The sequence below is a fragment of the Felis catus genome, chromosome D3 (assembly GCF_018350175.1).
Source record: "Felis catus isolate Fca126 chromosome D3, F.catus_Fca126_mat1.0, whole genome shotgun sequence".
NCBI lineage: Eukaryota > Metazoa > Chordata > Mammalia > Carnivora > Felidae > Felis > Felis catus.
In genome coordinates this window covers 20,189,617-20,214,927 of record NC_058379.1, presented here as the reverse complement: position 1 = coordinate 20,214,927, position 25,311 = coordinate 20,189,617, and the positions used below count along the sequence as shown (strand labels likewise).

At 41.0% G+C, this 25,311-nt stretch overlaps 3 protein-coding genes, 1 long non-coding RNA gene and 2 gene segments (V, D, J or C); 5 read left to right on the top strand and 1 right to left on the bottom strand.

The window, feature by feature from the left end:
• Positions 1–25,311, top strand: part of LOC101099449 — a 328,726-nt gene that overhangs the window by 60,964 nt on the left and 242,451 nt on the right.
• Positions 1–25,311, top strand: part of LOC123381268 (immunoglobulin lambda-1 light chain-like) — a 670,720-nt gene that overhangs the window by 412,477 nt on the left and 232,932 nt on the right. The gene's annotated exons all lie outside the window — the stretch shown is intronic.
• The window catches only part of LOC105260055 (immunoglobulin lambda-1 light chain-like), a 512,144-nt gene that overhangs the window by 262,421 nt on the left and 224,412 nt on the right, over positions 1–25,311 (top strand). Inside the window, exons 1-2 of one of the 6 annotated variants that reach the window (XM_045041885.1) lie at positions 23,630–23,753; positions 23,897–24,191. The exons of the other annotated variants lie outside the window; for them this stretch is intronic. Coding sequence (XP_044897820.1) covers positions 23,708–23,753; positions 23,897–24,191 — 341 coding nt within the window. The 5' untranslated portion in view covers positions 23,630–23,707. Of the gene's footprint in view, positions 1–23,629; positions 23,754–23,896; positions 24,192–25,311 lie in introns of those variants that run through there. 6 annotated transcript variants of the gene reach the window in all.
• The window catches only part of LOC109497182 (immunoglobulin lambda-1 light chain), a 638,912-nt gene that overhangs the window by 407,207 nt on the left and 206,394 nt on the right, over positions 1–25,311 (top strand). The gene's annotated exons all lie outside the window — the stretch shown is intronic.
• Positions 1–25,311, top strand: part of LOC109496970 — a 927,213-nt gene that overhangs the window by 708,371 nt on the left and 193,531 nt on the right.
• The window catches only part of LOC109493267, a 222,712-nt gene that overhangs the window by 72,209 nt on the left and 125,192 nt on the right, over positions 1–25,311 (bottom strand). The window lies entirely within an intron of this gene.

Sequence of the window (25,311 nt, the reverse complement as noted above, 5' to 3'; positions counted from 1 at the left end):
GCTTAAAGCAGCATTCATTGGGGAATCATGGTGTCTTCCTACTATATCTTAAATGGAACCTGATCCTGATAACAGTACTTGCAATCTGGGTAATTTTATCTGTTTGAAACAGGCATTAGAAAAAAATGGAAAGTTGAAAAAGAATTTTAAAACCTTCATAAGAACGATATAGGAAGAAATATTTCTAAAATGCTACTGTTTCTTCAGTGTTCCAGGGTCACTGAGGTTGGTTTTATGGTGACTGTTGGGCAGAGTGAGGTGAAGGAAACAGAGTAATGCCAGAAAAATAAATCAAAGATAAAATGGAATGAGATCTGGATAATATAAAGCTTATAACAAATGACCCTCTGAAACATAGAAATGTCCCATTATCAAACCTGTACTTCCCTATTCTAATTCAGTTCTCCATAGATCATGTACCATTGACAGTGTAAACTTTATTCTTCATTTCTAGGTTGGGATCTTAGGCTGAAGAAGGGCAACTGGCATGTTAATGAGTGGAATGTACAGAATGTCCTGGCGCATGTTCCTTTTTCCTTCATGGGGTTCACCCACACCTTCCATGTAGCATGCAAGCGAGTGACTGGGGCGACTGATAAGCTGGCAGGTTTCAATGTTGCACATACATCAGCACAAACAAAGAGGGGAGGGATGGTAACAAGCCTTCAGCTGGGGGAGACCTCACCACCAACCACCACTCACAACGCATGGTCCACTGATGGGGGCAGGCAGTGACACGTTTCTAACAGTACAGAGATCCTCAGAAGTAGGTATCCAGCAGAGGGCACAGAAGCAAGGGCCCCAGGCCTGGGATACTCACAGAGACACAGTCATGTCATGAAAGAAATACACAAGGTCCGGGAGCTCATGACCATGAGGGCATAAGGATATCATTGTCTTCTGGACAAATCTGACAAAACATTCAAGTTCTTCACTTCCAGAAAAAACATGTCAGAGTGTTTGAGTCTTTTCAGCTAAGCTCTGCTGCCCAAGGAAGTATGTAGAATGAAGGGTCATATCTGAGGGGCTGAGGAGAGGCAGGTGCAGGAAGCATATTAGCATAAAGGCCACTCTCTTCTCCGAGGCAGGGTGAGGAGATAATAGAGGCATGAGGGAGCCAGGCCCAGGATCAGAGTCTCAGAAGGAAGTGCTCTTGAGGCATCTCCACCATGGCCTGGACTCTGATCCTTCTCACCCTCCTCACTCAGGACACAGGTGAGGTCGCCAGGGAAGGGACCATGGGGACATCTGGGCTGATCCTTTCTCTCCTTCTCAGGATCATCGGAGTCTTTCAGCACTGCACTAATGAGTGTGCTTTACTTTTTTCAGGGTCCTGGGCCCAGTCTGCCCTGCCTCAGTCTCTCGCAGTGTCTGGGCTCTGGGCCAGATAATTACCATCTCTTGTTCTGGAAGCAACAATGACATTCAGGGTTATAAGGATGTCCCCTGGTACCAACAGCTCTCAGCCACATCCCCCAAACTCCTGTTTTATCATGTACATTCTCAGGCTTCAGGGATCCCTGATCGCTTCTCTGGCTCCAAGTCTGGCAACACGGCCTCCTTGACCATCTCTGGGCTCCGGGCTGAAGATGAGGCTGATTATCACTGCTCCTCATGTGCTGGTAGTAGCATTTACACAGTGGTCCAACTTTATGGGGAAGTGAGACCAAAACCTTCCCTGTACTTACAGGCTCTCCCCATTCCCGTCCAGAGGGACTTCATGCAGCATGGTCTTGAGAATTCAGGTCTGTCTGCTCTCCTTTCTTCGCAAGATAAAGTAAAATGAAACACACTCTGCTGAATTGTCTGGGAAATAAATGACAGAGCCTATTTGCTTCTGTGATGTGGTCCTAGAAGTGACTCTAACTCTGCAAAGGCAGGAACTTCCAACCAGGAGGAGCCTATGCAGTGCACTTCCTGCAATTCCCAGGGAATCCTCACTTTAAATGGCTCCATTTCACATACCAGTGCAGGCTGGCTCAGAATCAGTTTTCCAGAATTGGTGTTGTCTTAGTCAACCCAATTTCCAACCTACTCGTTTTTGTTTTCTTCATGGCTGTTTTGAGTTATATATAGATACCATAAAACTCACTCATTTAAAACAATGGCCTTGAGTGCATTCTCCAAATTGTGAAACATCACCACCATCACATTTCAATTGTCCTCGGAAGAAACTCTATACCTATTGGCATTCATTTCCCATTTCCCACCAATTCACCCAGTCCCTAGCAATCAATCATCTACAATCTGTCTCCATAATTTTGCCTAGTCTGGACATTTCATATAAATGGAGTTGCACAATATGGTATCTTTTGAGAATGACTTCTTTCACTCGGAATATTTTCAAGTTACATCCATGTTGTAGTATGTACTGGTATTTAGTTACTTTTCCTGCCAGAATATATCCTAATGTATGGATAAATCACATTTAAAAATTGAAAAATAAGACATTTTTCAGTCCTTTCTGCCTTGTCCTAGTCAACATGAGCCTCCTTGGTGAGCCATTCTTCTGCGTGTCAGTGACTGAAGTAATACCACCTGAGAAAAGATCTGAAGACATAGCTGAGGGAATGAGGATAAAGGGAAGGTGATTTTTCCAATGTCCCCTCATTTTTTACCCCACATCCAAGGAACCTGAACAGAGGAAAATGTGACTTGAGACTCTGTGATAGGTAGAATCTTCCCTTCCCTGAAACCAACAAGCCCCTGTCCTGGTAGCAGCCCTGCATGTGGACTGCCTGCTCCAAGGGTGGGCTTTTTCCAAAACAGCTCCTTCTTTCCACAAGGAAGAGCTATTGGCTGGGCATGTCCCCATTCTACAGGGGCCTCCCACATATTTGATTGGGTTGTAAACCCAATTTATGGCTGAAATGCCAACGATAAAAATTTCTAACAACACATATACATAAATAACGGCCAAGAATTCTTTGTGCATTGAACGAACCTAAGCATAATCCTCAGAACATAGGATTAGGACCAAATCTCTTCCCAGTTGAGCAGAACTTTCTATGTTTAGCACTGGAAGTACCATGTCCTGGCAATGACCTCATTCATGAGCAAACGGTGATGGATGTTCAGTTTAGAATAGATCTTAGTCTCTCCCATAATGTTCTTTTATGAATTATTTCCTAAATCTTCTCTATGCCTTGTTTTCTTTCCCTGATACATGGTCAGTACTTTCATGCTTCAGACATCTAGACTGGAAGAGCAACACACCTTGAGTCCTAGCAGGGGTTCTAAGTGAACTGCAACATGGCATGTGCTAAGAAAGACACAGAATAACATCCTGAGTTACCATCTCATGTTTGTGTAAGAATGATCAGAGGCTGTGCCTGCCTGAAGGATATATGTCCTCATGAGGAAATCCTGCAGGACATGAAGGGGCCATTGCCTTGTTATTTTCTGTCTTGTTATTATCTGTTATGAGACTTGCTTTCTGACTCTAATTACATCAGCATGATTCTATTTTTTTAAGTTTATTGATTTATCTTGAGAGAGACAGACAGGATGAGTGGCGGAGGGGCAGAGAGACAGAGAGACAGACAGAGACAGAGAATCCCAAGCAGGCTATGCGTTGTTAGCATAGAGTGGGATGCAAAGCTCTAACTCACAAGCCTTGAGATCATGACCTGAGCCAAAACTAGAGTCAGATGCTTAATCAACAGAGCCTACCAGGTACCCTGCATGATTCTTTATAAAGTATTTACTAATGCATAGGAAGGCAGGTGTCATCATTCCCCATACTAGTGTGTCTCTTTTTAAGGTGATATTGATGGAGATTGAAATGGGGTTCATGAGCACACAGCTAAGAAAGAATTCTTGAGACATCTTTGGTGCAAAAAGGTGATTTTTATTAAAGCCTGGAGACAGGACTCATGGGCAGAAAGAGCTGTGGTTGCAAGTGTAGGGAGAGACTTATATATTTCGAGTTTGCAGAGGGAGAAGATGTATAGATAACATAAGTCCCCAAGAAATTTCTGGATCCTGAAAGCAGGGTCTCACAGGACTCTGAAGATTTGGTGTTCTCAAGATAAGGTTGCTTTTAGTTTTTTTAAAATTTACTTCTTTATTTTTAATTTAATTCCAAGTTAGTTAGCATATAGTGCTATAATGATTTCAGGAGTAGATTTCAGTTATTTATCCCCTATGTATAATACCCAGTGCTCCTCCAAACAAATGTCCTCCCTAATGTCCCTTACTCCTTTAGCCCATCACCCCACCCACAACCCCTCCAGCAACCCTCAGTTTCCTCCCTGTATTTAAGAGTCACTTATGTTTTGTCCCCCTCCTTGTTTTAATATTATTTTTCCTCCCCTTCCTTTATATTCATCTGTTTTGTATCTTAAATTTCTCTTATGAGTGAAGCTGTATGATATTTGTCTTTCTCTGACTGGCTAATTTCACTGAGCATAACACTCTCTAGTTCCACCCGCATAGTTGCAAATGACAAGGTTTCATTCTTTTTAATTGCTGAGCAATACTCCAATGTGTGTGTATATGTATATGTATATGTATGTGTATACATATACATATACACACATATATATACATATACACACATATATACCATATTTTCTTCATCCATTCATCCATCTTTGGACATTTGGGCTCTATCCATACTTTGGCCATTGTTGATAACGCTGCTATAAACATGGGGGTACATGTACACGTTTGAAAGAGCACACCTGTATCCTTTGGATAAATACCTGGTAGTGCAATTGTCTGGGTCATATGGTAGTTGTAGTCTTAATTTTTTGAGGAATCTCGATACTGTTTTGGAGAGTGGCTGCACCAGTTTGCATTCCCACCAGCAGCGCAAAAGAGATCCTCTTTCTCCACATCCTCACAAACTTAAGTTGTTGCCTAAGGGTAGCTTTCAGTTTTTGAAGAAGTGTGAACCTTAAGGCATTAAGGCAGCCATAAACTCCTAGAGGAACGTTATATGCTGCAGGTCTCTGGTATATATCAGTGGGCTGCATGCTGTAAGGGATGGAATTTAAATTACATGCTTCTTGTCTTTGTTTCCCTCATCTGTATGACAATTTCCTTTGGAGAAAGTGGTTATTATGTTTATGCTAGGAAACATTACCAAGAAACAAAGAAGTTAGACATTGAGTAAACAGGATTGCTTCCAATATGACATTTCTAGAGCTACAAAGCCCTTTGTGTCTTGTGTATATGAATATCAAAGTATAGGAAAAGCCTCTAGGGTTGTCTTAAGTAATGACTATATACATTTCAAAAATTTTATAAAAAGATGAGAAGATTGTTACTTTTAATAGAGGCAATGTGAAATACTTCAGGTGTTTCTATGGTCAAAATATCTACCAGTGTTTTTCTGTTCAGTACAATCAGGGAAATTAGGGCAAGAACTTACATGTGTCCAAAGAATTTCCATGGTAAGTGCCACTCATTTTACATTGAATCTGTTCTGGTAATTTACTTTTTCTTTTCTTCTTCACTTTCTACAATTATGAAACCGTCTTGTTTCATTCAATCTGAATCCTAAAGATTTAGGGACTGTTATTTGTGTATTTTTAGTTTATTTGCTTTAGCTTTATTAGTCATTAATCATCTTATATTCAAGCGACATGTTTGCTGCCATTGGAGGTAGTCTTGCTCTTTATTTGAATATTATGCCTTATTTTATGGACACAAGAATCCAAAAGAATTAAGAAAAATAGTGTTTCCTGCACCATAGGGAACTGAGTTTGCTCTTTGTACTAACAGTGCATGGAGCAGAAGAAAAGGCGGCTCTTGCATGTATCATGCAAGCAGAAGTTGAACACCTGTACTCTTCCCAGGGAACCTGTCTATGGTAATCTCAGGAGGCAAGGATCCAATCTACAAGACTACTCACTCCACCTCAGAACTAAGTGATGGATTTATGAGAAGGTCATTAACAGCTTGCCGTTTTATTATTATTTTAGTAATAGACATTATTATCTAGATTCATTCTGAGTAATATAGAACATACATGTTCAAAACACACATGAACAATCATTTCAAATAAAACAGCTATCACTTCCTCCTACCATGCATTCTCCTTCCCTCAGTCTCATGTCCACCAATTATTTCCTCCCACCTTTTGCCAGAGCATCACCTTTCTTGTGCTCCTTAAATGTCTTCCACAGGGTGTGAACAAGGACACTGACATAGTTTCATCAGAACATTCACACTATATAGAAATATGCCCATATTCTGAGTGGGCATTTCCATTTCCATCCTGGCAAAGACTAGTCAGCCCTGATTAGAGTCTCTGCCCCAAACCCATCTCTTTAGTAAACACACTAGGTCAGAAATCTTTGTGGATGAAGAGACTGCTTCAGGATGACACACAGCTACGAGGGGGAGATCTTCTCAATATGCACTATGGGGCAGGGTGAAGAATGTCAGGGCAGACCCCTTGGGCTTTGGAGAAGGGGCATGAACAGGGGCTTTGTAAAGGACTCTCCTAACTGCAGTGCTCATGTGCATATCTTTCTGTTCTCTTTAGTTCCTAGCTCTCAGCCTGTGGTGACCTAAGAGGCTTCCTTCATAATGATGCCTGAGCTGACAGTCGTCCTTACCTGCTCTATGAGTCTGGGACATGTTGTGACTGGGAATGTTCCAAGATGGTTCCAGAGGAAACCTGGCCAACCTCCTCTACAACTCATTCTCACAGGCAGAGCTTGCCCTCACCATCTCTAGGGCACAGTCCAAGGACAAGGCTGAGTACTTCTGTATAGTCTGATATAATGCACCTGCTTCACAGCGACACCTTGAAAAGGATGCTGCATTAAAAATTTCAACATGATCATGAACAAAGAGAAAAATCCTCCCATCTTGGGCAAGGGCTGAGACCCAATTAAAACCCAATTTTCCGTTCACTCAACCAGTGATTGCCCTAAGTATAACATTCTTGGAACAAAATCTGTTTTCCAGAGCATTGTGGATGCTGCCTCACTGTTTCACTAGCATTCAATATAAAACAGGAGAGGTGTGAAGATGGTCTGATTTTCATTCTTTTGGGTCATAGGACTTTTGTTGTGAGAAGTTATGGAATTCTTTAGAACAAATTTAATTAATCTGAGTTTGAGCACTAGATATATATACACACATCAGGAGAAATTTTTCTGCTGGTACCAGTAATATGCTTTGGGTGCCACAGCTCAAGTGGTGTGACCATCTTCCATCTAGGGAGGGTGTTCTGGCCTTTTCTAGCGATATGCCCATGGGCCTCTGAAGACATCTCATTAAGAGGAGTCTAGTAACCACCCGCCGTCTGGTAGCCAATGATTGGTGCAGGGACACATAATCCTTGTTCCCTCACCTGAAAGTGGAACACACCCCATGGTACACCTTACCCTCCAGAGTTCCCTACAGGATCAGGCAGAGACCAGACTTTACCTTTCTAACTTGCCCACCCTGCTCCCCTCTCTCCCTTCCTGTCTTAAATTTTTTTTTTCAACGTTTATTTTATTTTTGGGACAGAGAGAGACAGAGCATGAACGGGGGAGGGGCAGAGAGAGAGGGAGACAGAATCGGAAACAGGCTCCAGGCTCTGAGCCATCAGCCCAGAGCCTGACGCGGGGCTCGAACTCACGGACCGTGAGATCGTGACCTGGCTGAAGTCGGACGCTTAACCGACTGCGCCACCCAGGCGCCCCTATCTTTTAATTTCTTAAAATGCACAATAAAATATATATTGTCATCATAATTTTTTCAGTGTATATTTATATCTTTTTTAACACTCTAGTTTATAATAAAATACATTCTTTTCAACTCACATATTTCTTAAAAATAATTAGTAATTATTTCCATCACTTAGGGAGAATGCTATGTAACATATTTTTAAAAAAAAAATTTTTTTTTCAACGTTTATTTATTTTTGGGACAGAGAGAGACAGAGCATGAACAGGGGAGGGGCAGAGAGAGAGGGAGACACAGAATCAGAAACAGCCTCCAGGCTCTGAGCCATCAGCCCAGAGCCCGACGCAGGGCTCAAACTCACGGACCGTGAGATCGTGACCTGGCTGAAGTCGGACGCTTAACCGGCTGCGCCACCCAGGCACCCCTGTCCCTTCCTGTCTTAAGAACACTCCTGAGTAAATCACATGGGCCCGCACTCCTCTTTCAGACTCTGCTTCCAAGGAACCCAAATGAGACTTTACGTAGGGTAGAGTGAAGAGTAAGTCCCCTGCCCAGGTCTTGCATATCAAAGACCATCACATATAGCAACTCTTGTACATCTTTCCAGAAGCAGCTGGGCATATATTACTGCTCCATTCTTTATAAGGCTGCAGATTATTCCACAGGAACATTTTAATCAACTGGACCCTAATGCTAATTCTGATCTTACAAATAACACTATGATGATACTCAGACTATGTATGATCATACAATACATTTCTAGAAGCAGAACTGTTGGGTCAAAGGAATACATGTCTATAATGTCCATCTATCATTGTCAGATTCCCTTCCACAGAGATTGTGCCAATTTATAATGCCAGCAAAAAATATATGATCTTTGCCAACCTTAGGTGAAAAATGCTATTTTGATACAGTTTTGCCTTATATTTTTCCTATTATGCTTGGGGTTGAGCATCTTTTCAAATGTTTCTGTGTTCTTGATATTTTAGATGTTGGTACCTTTTCTTAAGGGGCCAGATGGTCAATATTTTAGGCTTTGTTGGGCCCAAAATCAAATTTGAAGATATTACATAAGTACTTGTAAAACCATTTAAAATGTAAAACTCTTTATAAGTATTAAAATTTCTGAAGTCAAAAGCCATACAAAAATATGTGAGACGCCAAGTTTGTCCCACTGGATGTGGTTTAATGATCCCTGTTTTGTATGGTTATCTGAAGTTTGAAAGCTCCACAAGTATATGTTCTGGTACAGGTGTCTTTATTAGGAAGGGCATATTTTACCTCATATCATAGCTGGAAGTCTTTGTTTGGATAAGGGAATACTTTTACAATTTATTTGATTGGACCTCAGGTTTGTCCAAGATAGTACTTATGTTCCATTTTCATAACTTTTTTTCTATCCTTTTGCTCTGAGTTTTGGTAATATTCAGTATCAGAAATAGGCTCCCCCTGGATAGAAAATTGGAGGGAGGGAGAGGGGCAAATGGGCAAGGCAAGTTTGTGCCAAACTCTGGAGTCATCCAGTGCAGGCTCAGAACTTGCCCTGAAAAAGAGAGTCATAAAATCAGGATCATAATGGAGGCAGAAACCAAATTAGATCATTGAAGTTTCAGGGAATTAAAAAAAATGAAATGTAAGTATTAAATGCATTGGATATTTATATAAACAACAAAGATTTTAAAACTTGGAATTTAACAACAGATAAAGGAAAAAGCTTGATATCATAAACCCTAAAGACCCCCCAAACAAGTTGCTAGTACACTAGCTTACTAGTGGAAATGTGCTTAGTTTCAAATGATTGTTTTCCGTAAATGCAGAACCTTTCCTTTTCTCTTAGGTATAAGGAAACATCTTATGGACCATCCTTCTCTCCCAGTGTCAAGAATACCTCCACCCTGCAAGAGAACTTGAAAGTTCAGTGGGAAACATTTGCACTTTTTGGTAATGATTGGCAGATTTCTTTATTGAACGTCAAAATGTGAATGCACAATTGCCAAAATTGGAATTGATAGTTCATGTGTATACAAGAGATTAATTTTTTTGACTACATCATTTCTGACTATGATTTACCTTAGCTAATTGGAAGATATGCTGTTTTTAAAACACTTCAAATTTCATATTCTTGTTTTATTTGCTGCATCAACTATGGTTCTTTTCCAAACACTGCTAAAGACATTCCATGGCTATTGATTATTAAATTCAATTTTATGTGTCTATAATTGGTTAATTTAAATTACTTAAATAATGGACAGAGTTATTTCCACATATCTAATTCATGAAAGTTGTTAATCCTCATATACTCTATCTCTTTCAATCACAGCAGATAAAATGGGAGCTTTGAATTTGCTGATCATCCAGATGATGACAGGAGAGAGAAGGAGGAACTCTCCAAGGCTATTATTTTAAAAGCCTATTCAGTTCCAAGACAGTTTCTGCCCTGTTCTGACAAGTCAGAAGAATCATGACTCTGTGAGAAATTCTGAGTAGAGCATTACAGGGAATACCTTTTGCTATATCAATGAATTTATATTAACATATTAATATTTATTTATTTGTTATTTTTTAATTTTTAAATCAATATTTTTTAAGGTTTATTTTTTATTTTGGAGACAGAGAGAGAGAGAGAGAGAGAGAGAGACAGACAAACCGCGAGCAGGAGAGGGGCAGAGAGAGAGGGAGACACAGAATCGAAAACAGGCTCCAGGCTCTGAGCTGTCAGCACAGAGCCTGATGTAGGGCTCAACTCACAAACTGTGAGATCATGGCTTGAGCCAAAGTCAGACACTTAACCAGCTGAGCCACCCAATCACCCCTATTTGTTATTTTTTTAACCCAACCACTAAAGGTCTACAGAAAATTGTGCTATGGAAAAATAGCAAATGAATAAAGATTTACTCAAGAAAATCTGCTAAATCTTAGTAAGAGCAGCAAGAACCCATTTTTTTTGACTCACTACCTCCCTCTCCAGTCCCCCAAAAGGTCCACTCAGGCTGGTTGTGGCCACAGATATGGGGCTCCCTCTTTATTCAACTCCTAGTCAAGGGCTATAGTATTTCTCCCTGCAGAGGCAGGCCATTAGTATTTCTCATTCTTACAGGTGCATGTTGCAGAGACTAAATTCCAGGTGAGACAATACCCTTCCTCCACCCAGCCCCCACTCATAACTTAGGGACTCTACCTTAGATCCAGCAGGCTGAGAGTACTGGGGTTCCAGCCACCCTCACCCCAGTTGACTCATAAGGAGAGATAAACAGAGAAGACTTCAGGATGCTGCACCCACCTAGAGTCCTCCTTGTAAAGAGGGGGATGGTCACTGAGATATGTGGGTAACTCATTTCTCCCATTCCACCCACGGAGAAGAGATTTTGCCTACGGAAAGGTAGGCCATAAGAACAGTGACATCCAAAACTCTCACCAAGGGAACAGACTTTATTTGGAACAGATTGCGAGAAAGAGTAAACCTAAGGATGTTCTCAGAAACCGTAAAAATTTTGGTGGTAAACAACTTGGAGGTAGGCGTGAGAGCAACTGGCTAAACCATAGGCCGGTTAGTTTACTAGAGAGAACCAGAGAAAAAGAAAACTAAGAAAATCCCTCTTGGGGTCAGAGTAAATCTCAAAAGCAGGCCTCAAAACTATCATTGCAGTGGGGCTTGAATATAATTGGACCAGAATGTGGAGAAACTTATGCTCAGGGCATTGTCAAAAACGACAGAGCATTCAGCTGGCAATTAGTGAAACCTAACTTCTGGGTGTGATGCCAACAGAGGAGGACAACAGAGATATCAGAAGAAAAGACAGTTAAAAAGAGCTCTGTTATCCCAGGGTGACCGTGCATATCCAAGTTCGCGTATCAGAGGAGCACAATGAGAGGCTTCATGCTGAAGGGAAAACAGACTTCAGTAAAACATTCCAGACAAATCACAAAACTAATAAACAAGGAAGCAACAACAAGCCCTTGAAGGGGATAAGGGGATGGGATCCCAGAGTTGCTACAAAATATCATCTCAAATTACACAACAATCAATAAAAATTGATGAGACATACAATGAAACAGGAAAGTGTTACCATACAAGGGGGAAAAGTGGAAACAGCACGAACTACCCACAAGAGAGCCAGGATATTGGATTTAGCAGGAAAAAAACCCCTTTAAAGTAACTATTATAAATGTTTCTTTTATTTTTTTTATTACATTTATTTTATTCATTTTTGAGAGACAGTGAGACAGAGCACGAGCAGTGGAGGGGAAGAGAGAGAAGACACAGAATCCGAAGCAGGGTCCAGGCTCCAGGCAAGCTTTCAGCACAAAGCTCTATGCGGGGCTCGAACCCACGAACTGTGAGATCATGACCTGAGCTGAAGTCGGACACTTAACTGACTGAGCCACCCAGGTGCCCCTATAAATATGTTTAAAGAGCCAGAGGGAGCCATGCTTAAAGGAGTAAAAAAATTATGATGACTAGGTCTCATCAAATAGAGAATTTCAGTAGAGGGAAAAAATATGAGAAGCAATCAAGTGGACATTCTGAACTTGAAAAGAACAATAACTGCAATGAAAAAATCACAAAAGGGGATGAAAGGTAGATTGCAACTAGCAGAAGAAAACTACAACAAATTAAAAAAAAATATTGATGGAGAAAGTTTGCCATCCAAATATATGAGAGGGGAAAGAATGAAGCAAAATGAATGAAACCTCAGAGACAAGTGGGACACCATTAAGCATACCAGCATGAGTATAATGGAGTTGCCAGAAAGAAAGAAAGAAAGAAAGAAAGAAAGAAAGAAAGAAAGAAAAGAAAGAAGAAATGTTTTAAATATTCAAAAAAATGGTTGAAAACATCTATATTTGATGAACATTAATATACATCCAAGAAGCTTGGCAAACTGCAAAGAGATCCACATAGTGGAGAACAAAAAGAAAATCTTGAAAGCAACAAGATGAAACTGACTCATCATGTGTAAGGAAACCCCAGTATATTAATATATGACTTCTCATTAGAAACAGTGGAGGACAGAAGGCAGTGGAATGATATATTAAAAGTGTTGACAGAAAAAAAATGCCATTCAAGATTCTTATATCCAGGAAAATTCAAATAAAGATGAAATAAAGGTATTCTCAGGTAAAAATTAGAGTCTATTGCTACCAGACCCACCATCCAAAGAAATATTAAAGAAAGTTCTTCAAGCTTAAAGCAAGTGACCCTCAAGAGTAATCAAATTTATAACAACAAACTAATGACAACAATGAAAGAGTACCAATACATGTAATTATATACACTAGCCCCCATTACCTATGGTTTTGCTTTTTATGGTTTTAGTTATCCACAGTCAACTGCAGTCTAGAGACAGATGATCCTCTTTCTGATGTATTGGCAGGTCAATAGTAGCCCAACACCACATTATAAAGCCTACATCATTCACCTCACTTCATCTCATCATATAGGCATTTTATCATCTCACATAATCACAAGAAGAGTGAGTACATTATAATAAGATGTTTTTGAGAGAGACCACATTCACATAACTTTCATTACAGTACACTATTATAATTGTTTTATTTTGTTATTAGGTATTATTGTTAATCCCTTACTATGCCTAATTTATAAGTTAAATTATAACTTATATCCTATAGATATGTATTTATAGGAAAAATTATATATAGGGCTCAGAACTATCTGTAGTTTCAGACATCCTCTAGTGGTCTTGGAACACAACCTCTGCAGGTAAGGGGGGGGGGACTACTGTAATTATAAAAGATAGTATAAGTGCATATTTTTTCATTTTTCTTCTGTAAACTGATCTAAAAAGCAATTGTACAGAACAGTATAGATAAATTTTATTTGACAATAACCGCACAAAGAGGTGAGCAAGGGAAAAGCTATACTATAGTAAGATAATGACATTGGATGGTAACTCCAAATGGAAAGGACAAATGAAGAGAACCATGAATGGTAAAAATGAAGGTATCTATAACAAAGTCAATAGATACTTGCTCTCTTTTATCTCTCGGCTTCTTTAAAAGACATAAAATTATAACTATTAAAACAATGGGTTGTTAAGTTTGTAACATATATAGACATAATACCTACAATAATAATAGAATCTCAAGAGGAAGATGGGGGAAAAACAGAAGTGGGATGGAAGTATACAGAAATAATGTTTCTATACGTCACTAGAATTAAGTTTGTACAAATGCGATGTGGATACGGTTATGTTAAGGAACATATGGTAAGCTCCAAAGGAACTACTAAGAAAAACTAACAAATATAGCGAAAACAATCATTAAAAAGTTTAAATGACACTAGAAAATATTGACCTAATGCAAAAGAAAGCAGTAAAGGAAGAAGACAAGAACATAAAAACCATGCAACATATAAAATCAAAAGTAAAATGGCATATGTAAATTCAGATATAGCCATAAGAACATTAATGTGAACAAATTAAGCAAACCAATTAAAAGGCAGAGATTGTCAACTGAATCACAAGTATACATCGCTATGACCATATATCCTCATAAATCCCTTTCTCCCACCCCATGGTGAATCTTTGCTTCCTGCTCCTTATCCCTCCCTGGAGTCCTGAAGACTAGGTGAGATGCTTTTGCCAAATATTCTCATAAGACTCTGTATTTCCCCTTTTGCAGTGTTCTCATTATTGCCTATTGTTACTGTTAGACTCAGTTCTGTGAGACAGAGTTTGTGCACAGTTTCCGACAAACTAGTAATTCTGAATATACACAGTCATGCTGCTAACTTGCATTGGAAAGTACGGAATATCCTTATGACACAGGACAAGACCCTGGAGACCACTTGTACCATTTCCATCAAGATCCCAGGAGGAGCCTTAGGTTATAGGATAGAATCTTTGCTGTCTGGGGGACTTGAGGCAGGCCCCTGGGGAGGAGAATCAGGCATTGTAGAGAGGGAAAGCACATGGCAGGAAGACCCTCCCAAGGTGCTTTTATAATAGACTAAAGCAACTGGAAGGAGCCCAGCCATGCTTCTGCTGCTGCCCTGAGAGCAGAGTTCTGATGGGTGAGTGTATTGGTTTTCTAGGGCTGGGATAGCAGCACCACAAACTGAGGAGAGGGGCAGTGCTGATAATAGAAATGTATTGTCTCACAGTTCTGGAGGTCAACAGTCTGAGATCAAAGTGCCAGCAGGGATGATGTTGTTTTGTAGGCTGTAAAGGAGAATCTCATCCATGCCTCTCTTCCAGCTCCTGGTGGTTTTCTGGCAATCTTTGGCATTCCTTGGCTTGTAGATTCTGCCTCTATCTTCATGTGGTGTTCTCCCTTGTCAGAATCTGTCCCCAAATTTCCCCTTTTTATAAAGACACCAGTCAAATTGGATTAGGGACCCACTCTGCCCAAGTGCAACCTCATCTTAATTTACCTAGTTGTGTCTTCAATAATCTTATACTGAAATAAAACCACATTGATAGATACTCAGGATTAAGATCTAAACATATAAATTTGGGGGCTAGAGGACATAATTCAACCCACAAGTGCCTTAAGCAAAAAGCTACTATTTTTGTAATGTCTCATTGAGGTGGGGCATGTAAACTCTCACTAAGGGTCTAGCATCTATTGAGGGCTCAGAAGTAGTCATTTTGAGGCTAAAGTCTGGGATTGTGATGCCTCCTGCTTTGGTCTTCTTCTTCAAAATTACTTTGGCTATTCAGGGCCTTTTGTGGTTCCATATGAATTTTAGGATTGCTTGTTCTAGTTTCAAAAACAATGCTGGTGCAATTTTGATTGGGATTGCATTGAATATGTAAATAGCTTTGGGTAGTATTGACATTTTGACAATATTTATTCTTCCAATCCATGAGCAGGGAATGTCTTTCCATTTCTTTATATCTTCTTCAATTACCTTCATAAGCTTTCTATAGTTTTCAGCATACAGATCTTTTACATCTTTGGTTAGATTTATTCCTAGGTATTTTATGCTTCTTGGTGCAATTGTGAATGGGATCAGTTTCTTTATTTGTCTTTCTGTTGCTTCATTGTTAGTGTATAAGAATGCAACTGATTTCTGTACATTGATTTTGTATCCTGCAACTTTGCTGAATTCATGTGTCAGTTCTAGCAGACTTTTGGTGGAGTCTATCGGATTTTCCATGTATAGTATCATGTCATCTGCAAAACGTGAAAGCTCTACTACAAAGGTGTAATCATCAAGACAGCATGGTATTGGCACAAAAACAGACACATAGACCAATGGAATAGAATAGAAACCCCAGAACTAGACCCACAAACGTATGGCCAACTAATCTTTGACAAAGCAGGAAAGAACATCCAATGGAAAAAAGACAGTCTCTTTAACAAATGGTGCTGGGAGAACTGGACAGCAACATGCAGAAGGTTGAAACTAGACCACTTTCTCACACCATTCACAAAAATAAACTCAAAATGGATAAAGGACCTGAATGTGAGACAGGAAACCACCAAAACCCTAGAGGAGAAAGCAGGAAAAGACCTCTCTGACCTCAGCCGTAGCAATCTCTTACTCGACACATCCCCAAAGGCAAGGGAATTAAAAGCAAAAATGAATTACTGGGACCTTATGAAGATAAAAAGCTTCTGCACAGCAAAGGAAACAACCAACAAAACTAAAAGGCAACCAACGGAATGGGAAAACATATTTGCAAATGACATATCGGACAAAGGGCTAGTATCCAAAATCTATAAAGAGCTCACCAAACTCCACACCCGAAAAACAAATAACCCAGTGAAGAAATGGGCAGAAAACATGAATAGACACTTCTCTAAAGAAGACATCCGGATGGCCAACAGGCCCATGAAAAGATGCTCAACGTCGCTCCTTATCAGGGAAATACAAATCAAAACCACACTCAGATATCACCTCGCGCCAGTCAGAGTGGCCAAAATGAACAAATCAGGAGACTATAGATGCTGGAGAGGATGTGGAGAAACGGGAACCCTCTTGCACTGTTGGTGGGAATGCAAATTGGTGCAGCCACTCTGGAAAACAGTGTGGAGGTTCCTCAGAAAATTAAAAATAGACCTACCCTATGACCCAGCAATAGCACTGCTAGGAATTTACCCAAGGGATACAGGAGAACTGATGCATAGGGGCACTTGTACCCCAATGTTTATAGCAGCACTCTCAACAATAGCCAAATTATGGAAAGAGCCTAAATGTCCATCAACTGATGAATGGATAAAGAAATTGTGGTTTATATACACAATGGAGTACTATGTGGCAATGAGAAAGAATGAAATATGGCCCTTCGTAGCAACATGGATGGAACTGGAGAGTGTGATGCTAAGTGAAATAAGCCATAGAGAGAAAGACAGATACCATATGTTTTCACTCTTATGTGGATCCTGAGAAACTTAACAGAAACCCATGGGGGAGGTGAAGGAAAAAAAAAAAAGAGGTTAGAGTGGGAGAGAGCCAAAGCATAAGAGACTCTTAAAAACTGAGAACAAACTGAGGGTTGATGGGGGGTGGGAGGGAGGGGAGGGTGGGTGATGGGTATTGAGGAGGGCACCTTTTGGGATGAGCACTGGGTATTGTATGGAAGCCAATGTGACAATAAATTTCATATATTGATAAATAAATAAATAAATAATAAAATAAAAAAATAAAAACAAAATAAAAACATTTTTGTCAAGATGCAAAAAAAAAAAAAAAAGAAAAGAAGTAGTCATTTTGTTGAACTAGTAATACATGTAGGATGACATTCATCCTGGGGGCAGCAGAGGGCACTGTGGGTCTTGGTTTGGGACCCCAATAAGTCCAAATCCACTGGGCTGTGCTCAAGTGCAAAGGGTGTGACTGATGCTTCCTTTGAAGATACTTGTGTAAAATCAACTCTCCATTCTTGAAAACAACACCTTCCTCTTCTTCTGAACTCAGGAAATTACAGGCATGATGTCTTTAAGATCAGGGCTCAGACAACAGCTTAGGCAGACACATTGAAGAATGGAGAATAGATTTGCATTTGATGCTCCTCCTTCCTTGAACTCCATAAATGGTTGCACTCCATTTATGAACTCCATGATGGTTGCAGAGTTGGGGTCCATAAAGAGGATAATATGGGAGCTTGGAGAGTTCAGTCCCAGTGGGGCAGCCTCAGAGCAGAGCTCATTGAAGCCACTCCATACCAGGGACTGAGGTCCCATTTGCCTCCTGCCCTTCATTTTCCCAATAGGTCAGGGTTCCAACCCCCTGACGTTTCCTTGCAAGGACAATCCCCAGGGACCTCTGTCCTGTGTCTATTACACTCAGCTCATTCTCACATTTTGTGTTTCCTGATTTCTGTGCTCTGTCTGTGCTAACTCAGCCTCCATCAACATTTGCCTCCCCTGGAGCCTCAGTCAAGCTCAACCGCACCCTGAACAATGAGCACAGCAAATACATACTTGAATGGTATAAACAGAGACCAGAGAGGTCCCCTCAGGATGTGATGGAGGTTAAGAGTGATGGAAGCCACAACAAGGGGGGATGGAATCCCCAGTCCCTTCTAAGGTTCAAGCTCTGGGATTGACCTCTATGTAACTACCTCCAACATCCAGTCTGAGGATCAGGATGAGTATTACTGTGGTGACAGCCATACAATCGATGGCCAATATGGTTATGACACAGTGACACAGACAAAGGGGAAATGAGGAGAAGACCTCCCACCATCTCTCTCTTCTTCCCCATGGGGTCACAGGGGGTGCTGCTGCCTGCTCCTCTCCAGGGCATTGGGATCTTTGACTCTTCTTACAAATCCTGTCATTCCAAACTTCTATCCCAAGACACCACTATGGAGATGTAGACATACTTCATAATTTAGGTAATTTTGACAACAAAACATTCTCTTTCCTCCATCATAATTCTGGAAAAGACCTGACCAGCTCAGGCAGTAAAAGATCCTGAAATAGTAGCTGGGCTGAAATGACATCAAGAGCCATCAGACCCTGTCCATAATGGGTATCTGTTCAGGGGATGGACACAGATCACAGGGTTCTGGAGTTAACCAAGGAGGTTGGTTCAGTGAATATCTTCACCACAATTTCATCATGGAGTATAATGGGACTACTGCCATATTGAATATTCAAAAGGAAACATTTGGTACCAAGTGGAGGCAGTACAGACAGCCTTGAACTCATGATGGTTGCAGAGCTGGGGTCCAGTAGAAAAACAGTGTGTATGTTAGGATATCTGTGGTAGGACCACCATGGAACATGGCTTGGGATTCTCCATCTGTAGTCAATTCTCAGCTTTGGTGCCAAGAATGAATCTACCTCCTGCTTGCAGGACTTTTCTAGGGTCTGTCCAGGACCACCTCTACTGGGACAATAGCAGGGCATGGTGAAGGGGGAACACTAAAGTGGTAAATATATTGACTCTTCTTAATCTCAGCCCTGTGAGTAATCCACCTCAAGTGCATTTGGTGAGAGGTGGGCAAACTTACCAGACATATTGATTTCCTCCATGTTTTTTATGGCATCTGGAAAACAAGCATCTTTCACACACACTCACACTTTTGTGTTAAAATTGAGTTAACGCTGTGTTAACATCCATGGGCACTGACCTGAGCAGGGTTGGGAGGGATTTTGATGCTGGATCTCAGAAAGTCAGGTTGGGTCCCCCTAGTCATGGAAAGTCCAGGAACTGCCCACAGCATGGACAACTCGCAAGTGAGTAGGAGGAAAAAAGGTGGCTTTTCTGGAGAGGGAGTGGGCAAGGGTGCAAGAGGAGCAAGAGAAGAGGTCAACATCAAGTCTCGGTCTTGCAGTGAATTCTTTTAGCATTTGGCTGGCTGCAGTCACAGGGGATCACAGGGCCATGCTACTCACTTATGTAGAGGGTTGTTCTCTACCAAGAGTTTGCAGTCATTTTGTTCCAGAACAGCCTCACATAGGTCCCTCTAGTAGGGATTCCCTTCCACTACTTACATTTGAGGAAAAGCAGTAGAGAGGATGGTAGAGAAATACTATCCAAACTTGTAGTGTGAATCATACCACCTCCAAGCCCTCCTGGGGAATTCTGGTATTTATAACTTGGAAAAAGTGACCCAGTAGCCTTAAGTGGACAGACAGAAGGACACACTGTGAAGTACAGACAGTGAATGGAAAAGGGAGGCAGATTAAGAGCATTCCCTGTCATGCTTAGATGGTACCCAACCAATGGGAGAGTGACAACTACAAATCATCCGGTAAAAGGGGTTAAAGAATTCCATGAGTAGCCATTTTTATTTGTCAAGTTTATAGCAGGATCAGGGTCTCAGTAAGAGACACTGGTCAGCTCTTGTCATGTGAAAATGAGTAATGACCAGTGTGAAAAATGATATCACTTCTTGGATTGTTCCTCATCAGTGGTTTTTGCCTTCACCAATTGCTAGGAGATCCTGAGACCAGGAATGAAAATATATGTCAAAAGTTCTTGTGTAGTTTGTGGCCTTTTAGAGTCCTCCAGAAAGGAAGTCCTTTAGTACCATTGTCTCATTTGGGGAATCTCTTGGGCCTGATAAGTTATTTACAATTTAACTCAGGGAGCATCTGAAACAAGTCACAAGATTGAGCCAGGAGGAAAAATGTAGGTGATAAGACAGGGGTGGCAAGGCATGCTGAGCCAAGAGTGAGAGTGTGTTCAAAGAAGTCTCCTTTCCCCACTCCCCCCTACTCATTCTGCATCACCCTCCCTTCTTCCTTTCCACCCCTCACCAGCTCCCCATTCTCACTATTTATCAAAAGTTCTCATTCCCAATCTCTTTCTCTGGAGATGTCTGAAATACTCCCCATTAGTCATGTTCTACTTAATTCTTCTAACATCCCATTGTATCCTATGCTGTGTGTTCCTTTTTCATATGCTCTTTCCAAAATTTTTTTCCTGTCCTAGAGTGGGTGCTTGTGTGTGTGTCTGGCTGTCTTGCTGACTTTGTTCTCTAATGGTCACAACACCAAAAATAATGATATTGAGTCTGTGATTGTACTAGTTGTCCCGTGTGACAACCAGAATCCCTGACCTTTACCTACAGGATTGAAGCTTTCATTTCCCAGAGGTGGGGCATGTTGGCAACTGCAGCTCCAAGACCTACTTGTGCCAAAGAGAGCTGGCACTCCAGCGACATGCCCCCTTCCTGATAGCAGCCTGCATCTGGTGACCTCTGCATGTGGATGCTTCACCCTATTCTGTAGGACAATGAAGAACACACCCTGTATCAGAGTTCACACAATTTTGACTGCAGGCCAGGCTGTGACAATCTCCCAGGCCAATGTCCTTCCCTGCTCATACCTGTTTCTTCATCTTTTCCTTTACTCTGGGTTGTATTCTCAGGTTTGTCTAGACCTCCTACACTAATCTCTAAGTGAGAGTGTTCTCCTGGGAATCCTTGCCTACCACAGCTTTTTGTTTTCTTTCCTTTCTTTTCCTTTCCTTTCTTTTTTCTCCCCTTTTTAAAATGAGTTGCAATTTACATACACTAAAAACTATCCTTTTAGTGAAAATTTCAGTTCTCTGAGTTTTGACAACCTGCACACAGAGGTATAAGCACTTCCACTATAGCAGTATATGACAGGTCACTCAATTACCCATAAATTCCCAATGCCCCTTTGCAATAGACTCTCCCTCTAGTCACAAACCCTGGCAACTTCTGGTCTGTTGTCTGTCCCTACAGTTTGCACTTTGCAAGTACATCATATAAATGAGATCATACATGGGTAGCCTTTTGGTTCTGACTTCTTTCACTAAGCATAATGCATTTGAGATCCATCTATGTTTTTGTAAGTATTAATAGTTCATTTCATTTTAATTGCTGAGTAGAAGTCTATTGTGTGGATGAACCAGTTTGTTTATCCACTCCCCAGTTAAGGTATATTTGGGTTATTTCCAGTTTCAACTCTATGACAATTTCAAATAAAACATTTAAAACATTTTTTAGTTATTTTGTGGATGTTAAGTTTTCATTTCATTAGGGTAAATACCTAGAAATGGAATTAATGGGTCATATGATAGATACATATTTAACACTCTATGAAACTGTTAAACTAGTTTCCAATGTGAATGCTTGATTTTTCATTTTCTATTTTTTAATGTTAATTTATTTATTTTGAGAGAGAGAGAGCACACAGGGAGTTTCAGAGAAGGGAAAGAGATCCCAAGCAGGCTCTGCCCTCAGCTTGGAGTCCAATGTGAGGCTCAATCTCATGACCTCGAGATCATGACCTGGGTTGATATTAAAGAGTCTGATACTTAACTGACTGAGGCTCCCCTGCATTTTCATTATCACCAGGCATTGATGGGATTTCAAGTTGCTCCATATCCCTTTAGCACTGAAGACCATCAGTTTGTTTTTATACAGTCATTCTAGTATGTCTGGACTGATGTCTCAGTATGTTTTTAAGTTTCATTTTCTTGGTAACTTAAGATACTGAATATCTTTTCAGCATCTTTTTATCTTGTTGTTGAACTGGTTGATTAAATAGTCACCCTTTTTTAACATTCATATTTCCCCAGGTTTTCTTGTATTCATATGTACTTCAGTCTATGTGTGTCTATGTATTTAGCTCTATGTGATTTAGACCCATGTGTAGCTTTGTATATCCATTAGAGCAGTCAAGATACAAAAGAGCTCCATCACCACAAGGATCCCTTATATTGTCCTTTATCACAACATCCATCTTTCCCCACTCAAGTTCCCTTTTCTGCTTCTACCCATGCCATCCAATAATTCATTTCCACTTCTAAAATATTGTGTGTTCAGAAGTGATATTGAAAAAGAAACAAAGGGGGTGGTGAATCTCACATTACTTAGCTTTGAGGATTGCCATTTTCATTCTTCATAATTCCCTGCAAATTCATCAAAATTGTTGTGTGCATTAAGAGTTCCTTCCTTTTCATTGTTGAGTAGTATTCCATGGTTTCGGTGTACCAAAGTCTGTTTCATCAACTACCCATGGGAAAACATTTGGATTGTTCTCAGTTGTGGCTATTATAGATAATGGTGCTGTGAAATTATGTGCATAGGTTTTTCTGTGAACAAAAGTTTTCATTTCTCTGAAATAGATGCACAAGAGTATAGTTGCTGGGTTGCATGGTAAGTGCGAGTTTAGTTTTTTAAGAAGCTGTCAAACTCTTTTCCAGAGTGACTGCACCATTTCACATTCCTATCAGCAATGCATGAGTGATGCAATTCCTTCACATCCTTGCCAGCATTTGGGGTTGTCACAATATTTTATCTTAGCCATTCTGATAGGTATGTAGTGATACCTTATTGTGGTTTTAGTTTGCATGACTCTCATGGCTAATGATGAACATCTTTCCCTGTGCTACTTCAATCTCTGTATTGTCTTTGATGAAATGCTTACTCTTTTGCCCATTTCTTAAATGGTTTCTTTTTAATATTTAGTCTTGATAGTTCTTTGTATACTCTATACACTAGTTGTTGGATGTATTTTGCAAATGTTTTCTATTACTTGTTTATTTCATCCTCTTTAGAAACTTTTGCAAAGCAGAAGATTTTAATTTTGATGAGGTTCAATTTATTAAACTTTCATTTTACTAAACATTTCATCAAAAAATTCTTGCCTAGCCCTGAATCCTGGTGATTTTCTCCTATGTACTTTTCAAACACATAAAACACAGACAAACAAACAGAAAACGGCCTCAACACTGCATGAACAACTCACTGTGTCAAATGATCGAATTCTGGCCTCTCACACAACAGTATGACCAATGTCTCTACAAACTCTGGTTTCATGAACTCCCAGCCCTACGCCATGGATCTCATCACTACAGTGGATGACTGAGGTGTTCCTGACAAGCCCAGAGAGGAAGCCCCAGACAAAGACTGAATGTGTGTGCATGTCTTGGAGGGAGGGGGTCAGTGTTTTCCCCTCAACCTTAGAGAGAGTTCTGGAGATGTTGAGTACAGGCTTTGGTTTTAGGGCCCATGTAAATTAAGTAACAGCTGTTCTCTGTTTAGCAGGGAGCCATTCAAAAAGGCCACAAAGAAGGAAGTAGATTTGCATGAGGACATCCCCTTTATGAGGTTAAGAGAAGCTCTGATGCCCCATTCCCAGTTGTGGGTTCAGAAGCAGAGCCTGGGGCATCTCCACCATGGCCTGGACTCCTCTCCTGCTCCCCCTCCTTATTCTCTGCACAGGTGCCTCTCCCCATAGCTCAGCCCCCAAGAGATACCAGGGATCAGCCTGACTTTGACCTTCTGCTCAGAACAGAGGACACTGCAGAGTACGTACTCTCTGAAAATAAGACTCTCATCCTCAGATGCACTCTCCTCTCTTTCAGGTTCTGTGACAGCTTCTGAACTGACCCAGCCACCTGCGGTGTCTGTGGCCTTGGGACAGACGGCCACGATTACATGCGAGGGAGACAGCTTCGAAAGCAGTATGATTAACTGGTATCAGCAGAAATCAGGCCAAGCCCCCGTGCTGGTCATTTATGAGGATAGTGAGCAGCCCACAGGGATTCCTGACAGATTCTCTGGCTCCAACTCGGGGGATGCAGCCACTCTGACCATCACCGGGGCCCAGGCTGAGGACGAGGCTGACTATTACTGTCAGTCCTATGATAACAGTGGTGATGCTCACAGTGACACAGGCAGATGGGGAAGTGAGACACAAACCCCTTTCCCATCTATGTCACATTCTCCTTCAGTCCCAGCAGGACTGTGCACAAAGCAATCGGTAGGTCTGGCCCAGGTCCCCAGATCTGAGGTCTGGAGTCTGTCCCCTTACTCTTCACCTACCAGGCAGGCTCTGCACAGTGTGGATCAGCAGGGGATTCATAAACAGTTATTAGAACAACATTTCCTCCGTTACTGTGGGTGAATGAATGCCTGCGTGTAGAGGAGCAGACATGGAAGACATTTCTCAAAGACCAACTTCTTTAAAACTCCCGTAATGAAATGTTCTGAAATTTAAAAATACACTGGATAGATTGACAGCAGATTGGATGCTGTAAAAGAAGAGAAGGGTGGGGGCGCCTGGGTGGCACAGTCAGTTAAGCGTCCGACTTCAGCCAGGTCACGATCTCGCGGTCCGTGAGTTCGAGCCCCGCATCGGGCTCTGGGCTGATGGCTCAGAGCCTGGAGCCTGTTTCCGATTCTGTGTCTCCCTCTCTCTCTGCCCCTCCCCCGTTCATGCTCTGTCTCTCTCTGTCCCAAAAATAAATAAACGTTGAAAAAAAATTTAAAAAAAAAAAGGAAGAGAAGGGTGAATTTGATGTCACGCAATTAAAACTATTCAAAATGAAACACAGAAGCAAACACCTAAGAAAAAAAGTGAATATAAGCTCAGTGCCTGTAGGACAACTTCAGGGCACCCAGAGAGTGTGCAGGATAGAAACAGAGGGAGAGAAGAGAAGGAACTGATGGCTCATAAAACATAGGTGAGGAAATAATCTATAAAAAGGCTTCAAATTTGGTGAAATCCATAAACCAATATATCCAAGAGTCTACAGAAAGCTTGGGCACAAGGGACATGAAAGACAGCACAGAACACATCATGAGGAAATTGCTAGAAACGAGTGATGCCGACACTCTCACAGCCGGAGAGGAGATGTGTTCCCTACAGAGGAACCAATTTCATGGTGGAAGCACATTTCTCATTACAGCCATGTAAGCAAGAGGACAGGGAGCAATGTCTTCACAATCCTCATAGAAAATGCCTGTAAACTTTGGCCTTTACCCAGGGGAAATCTCA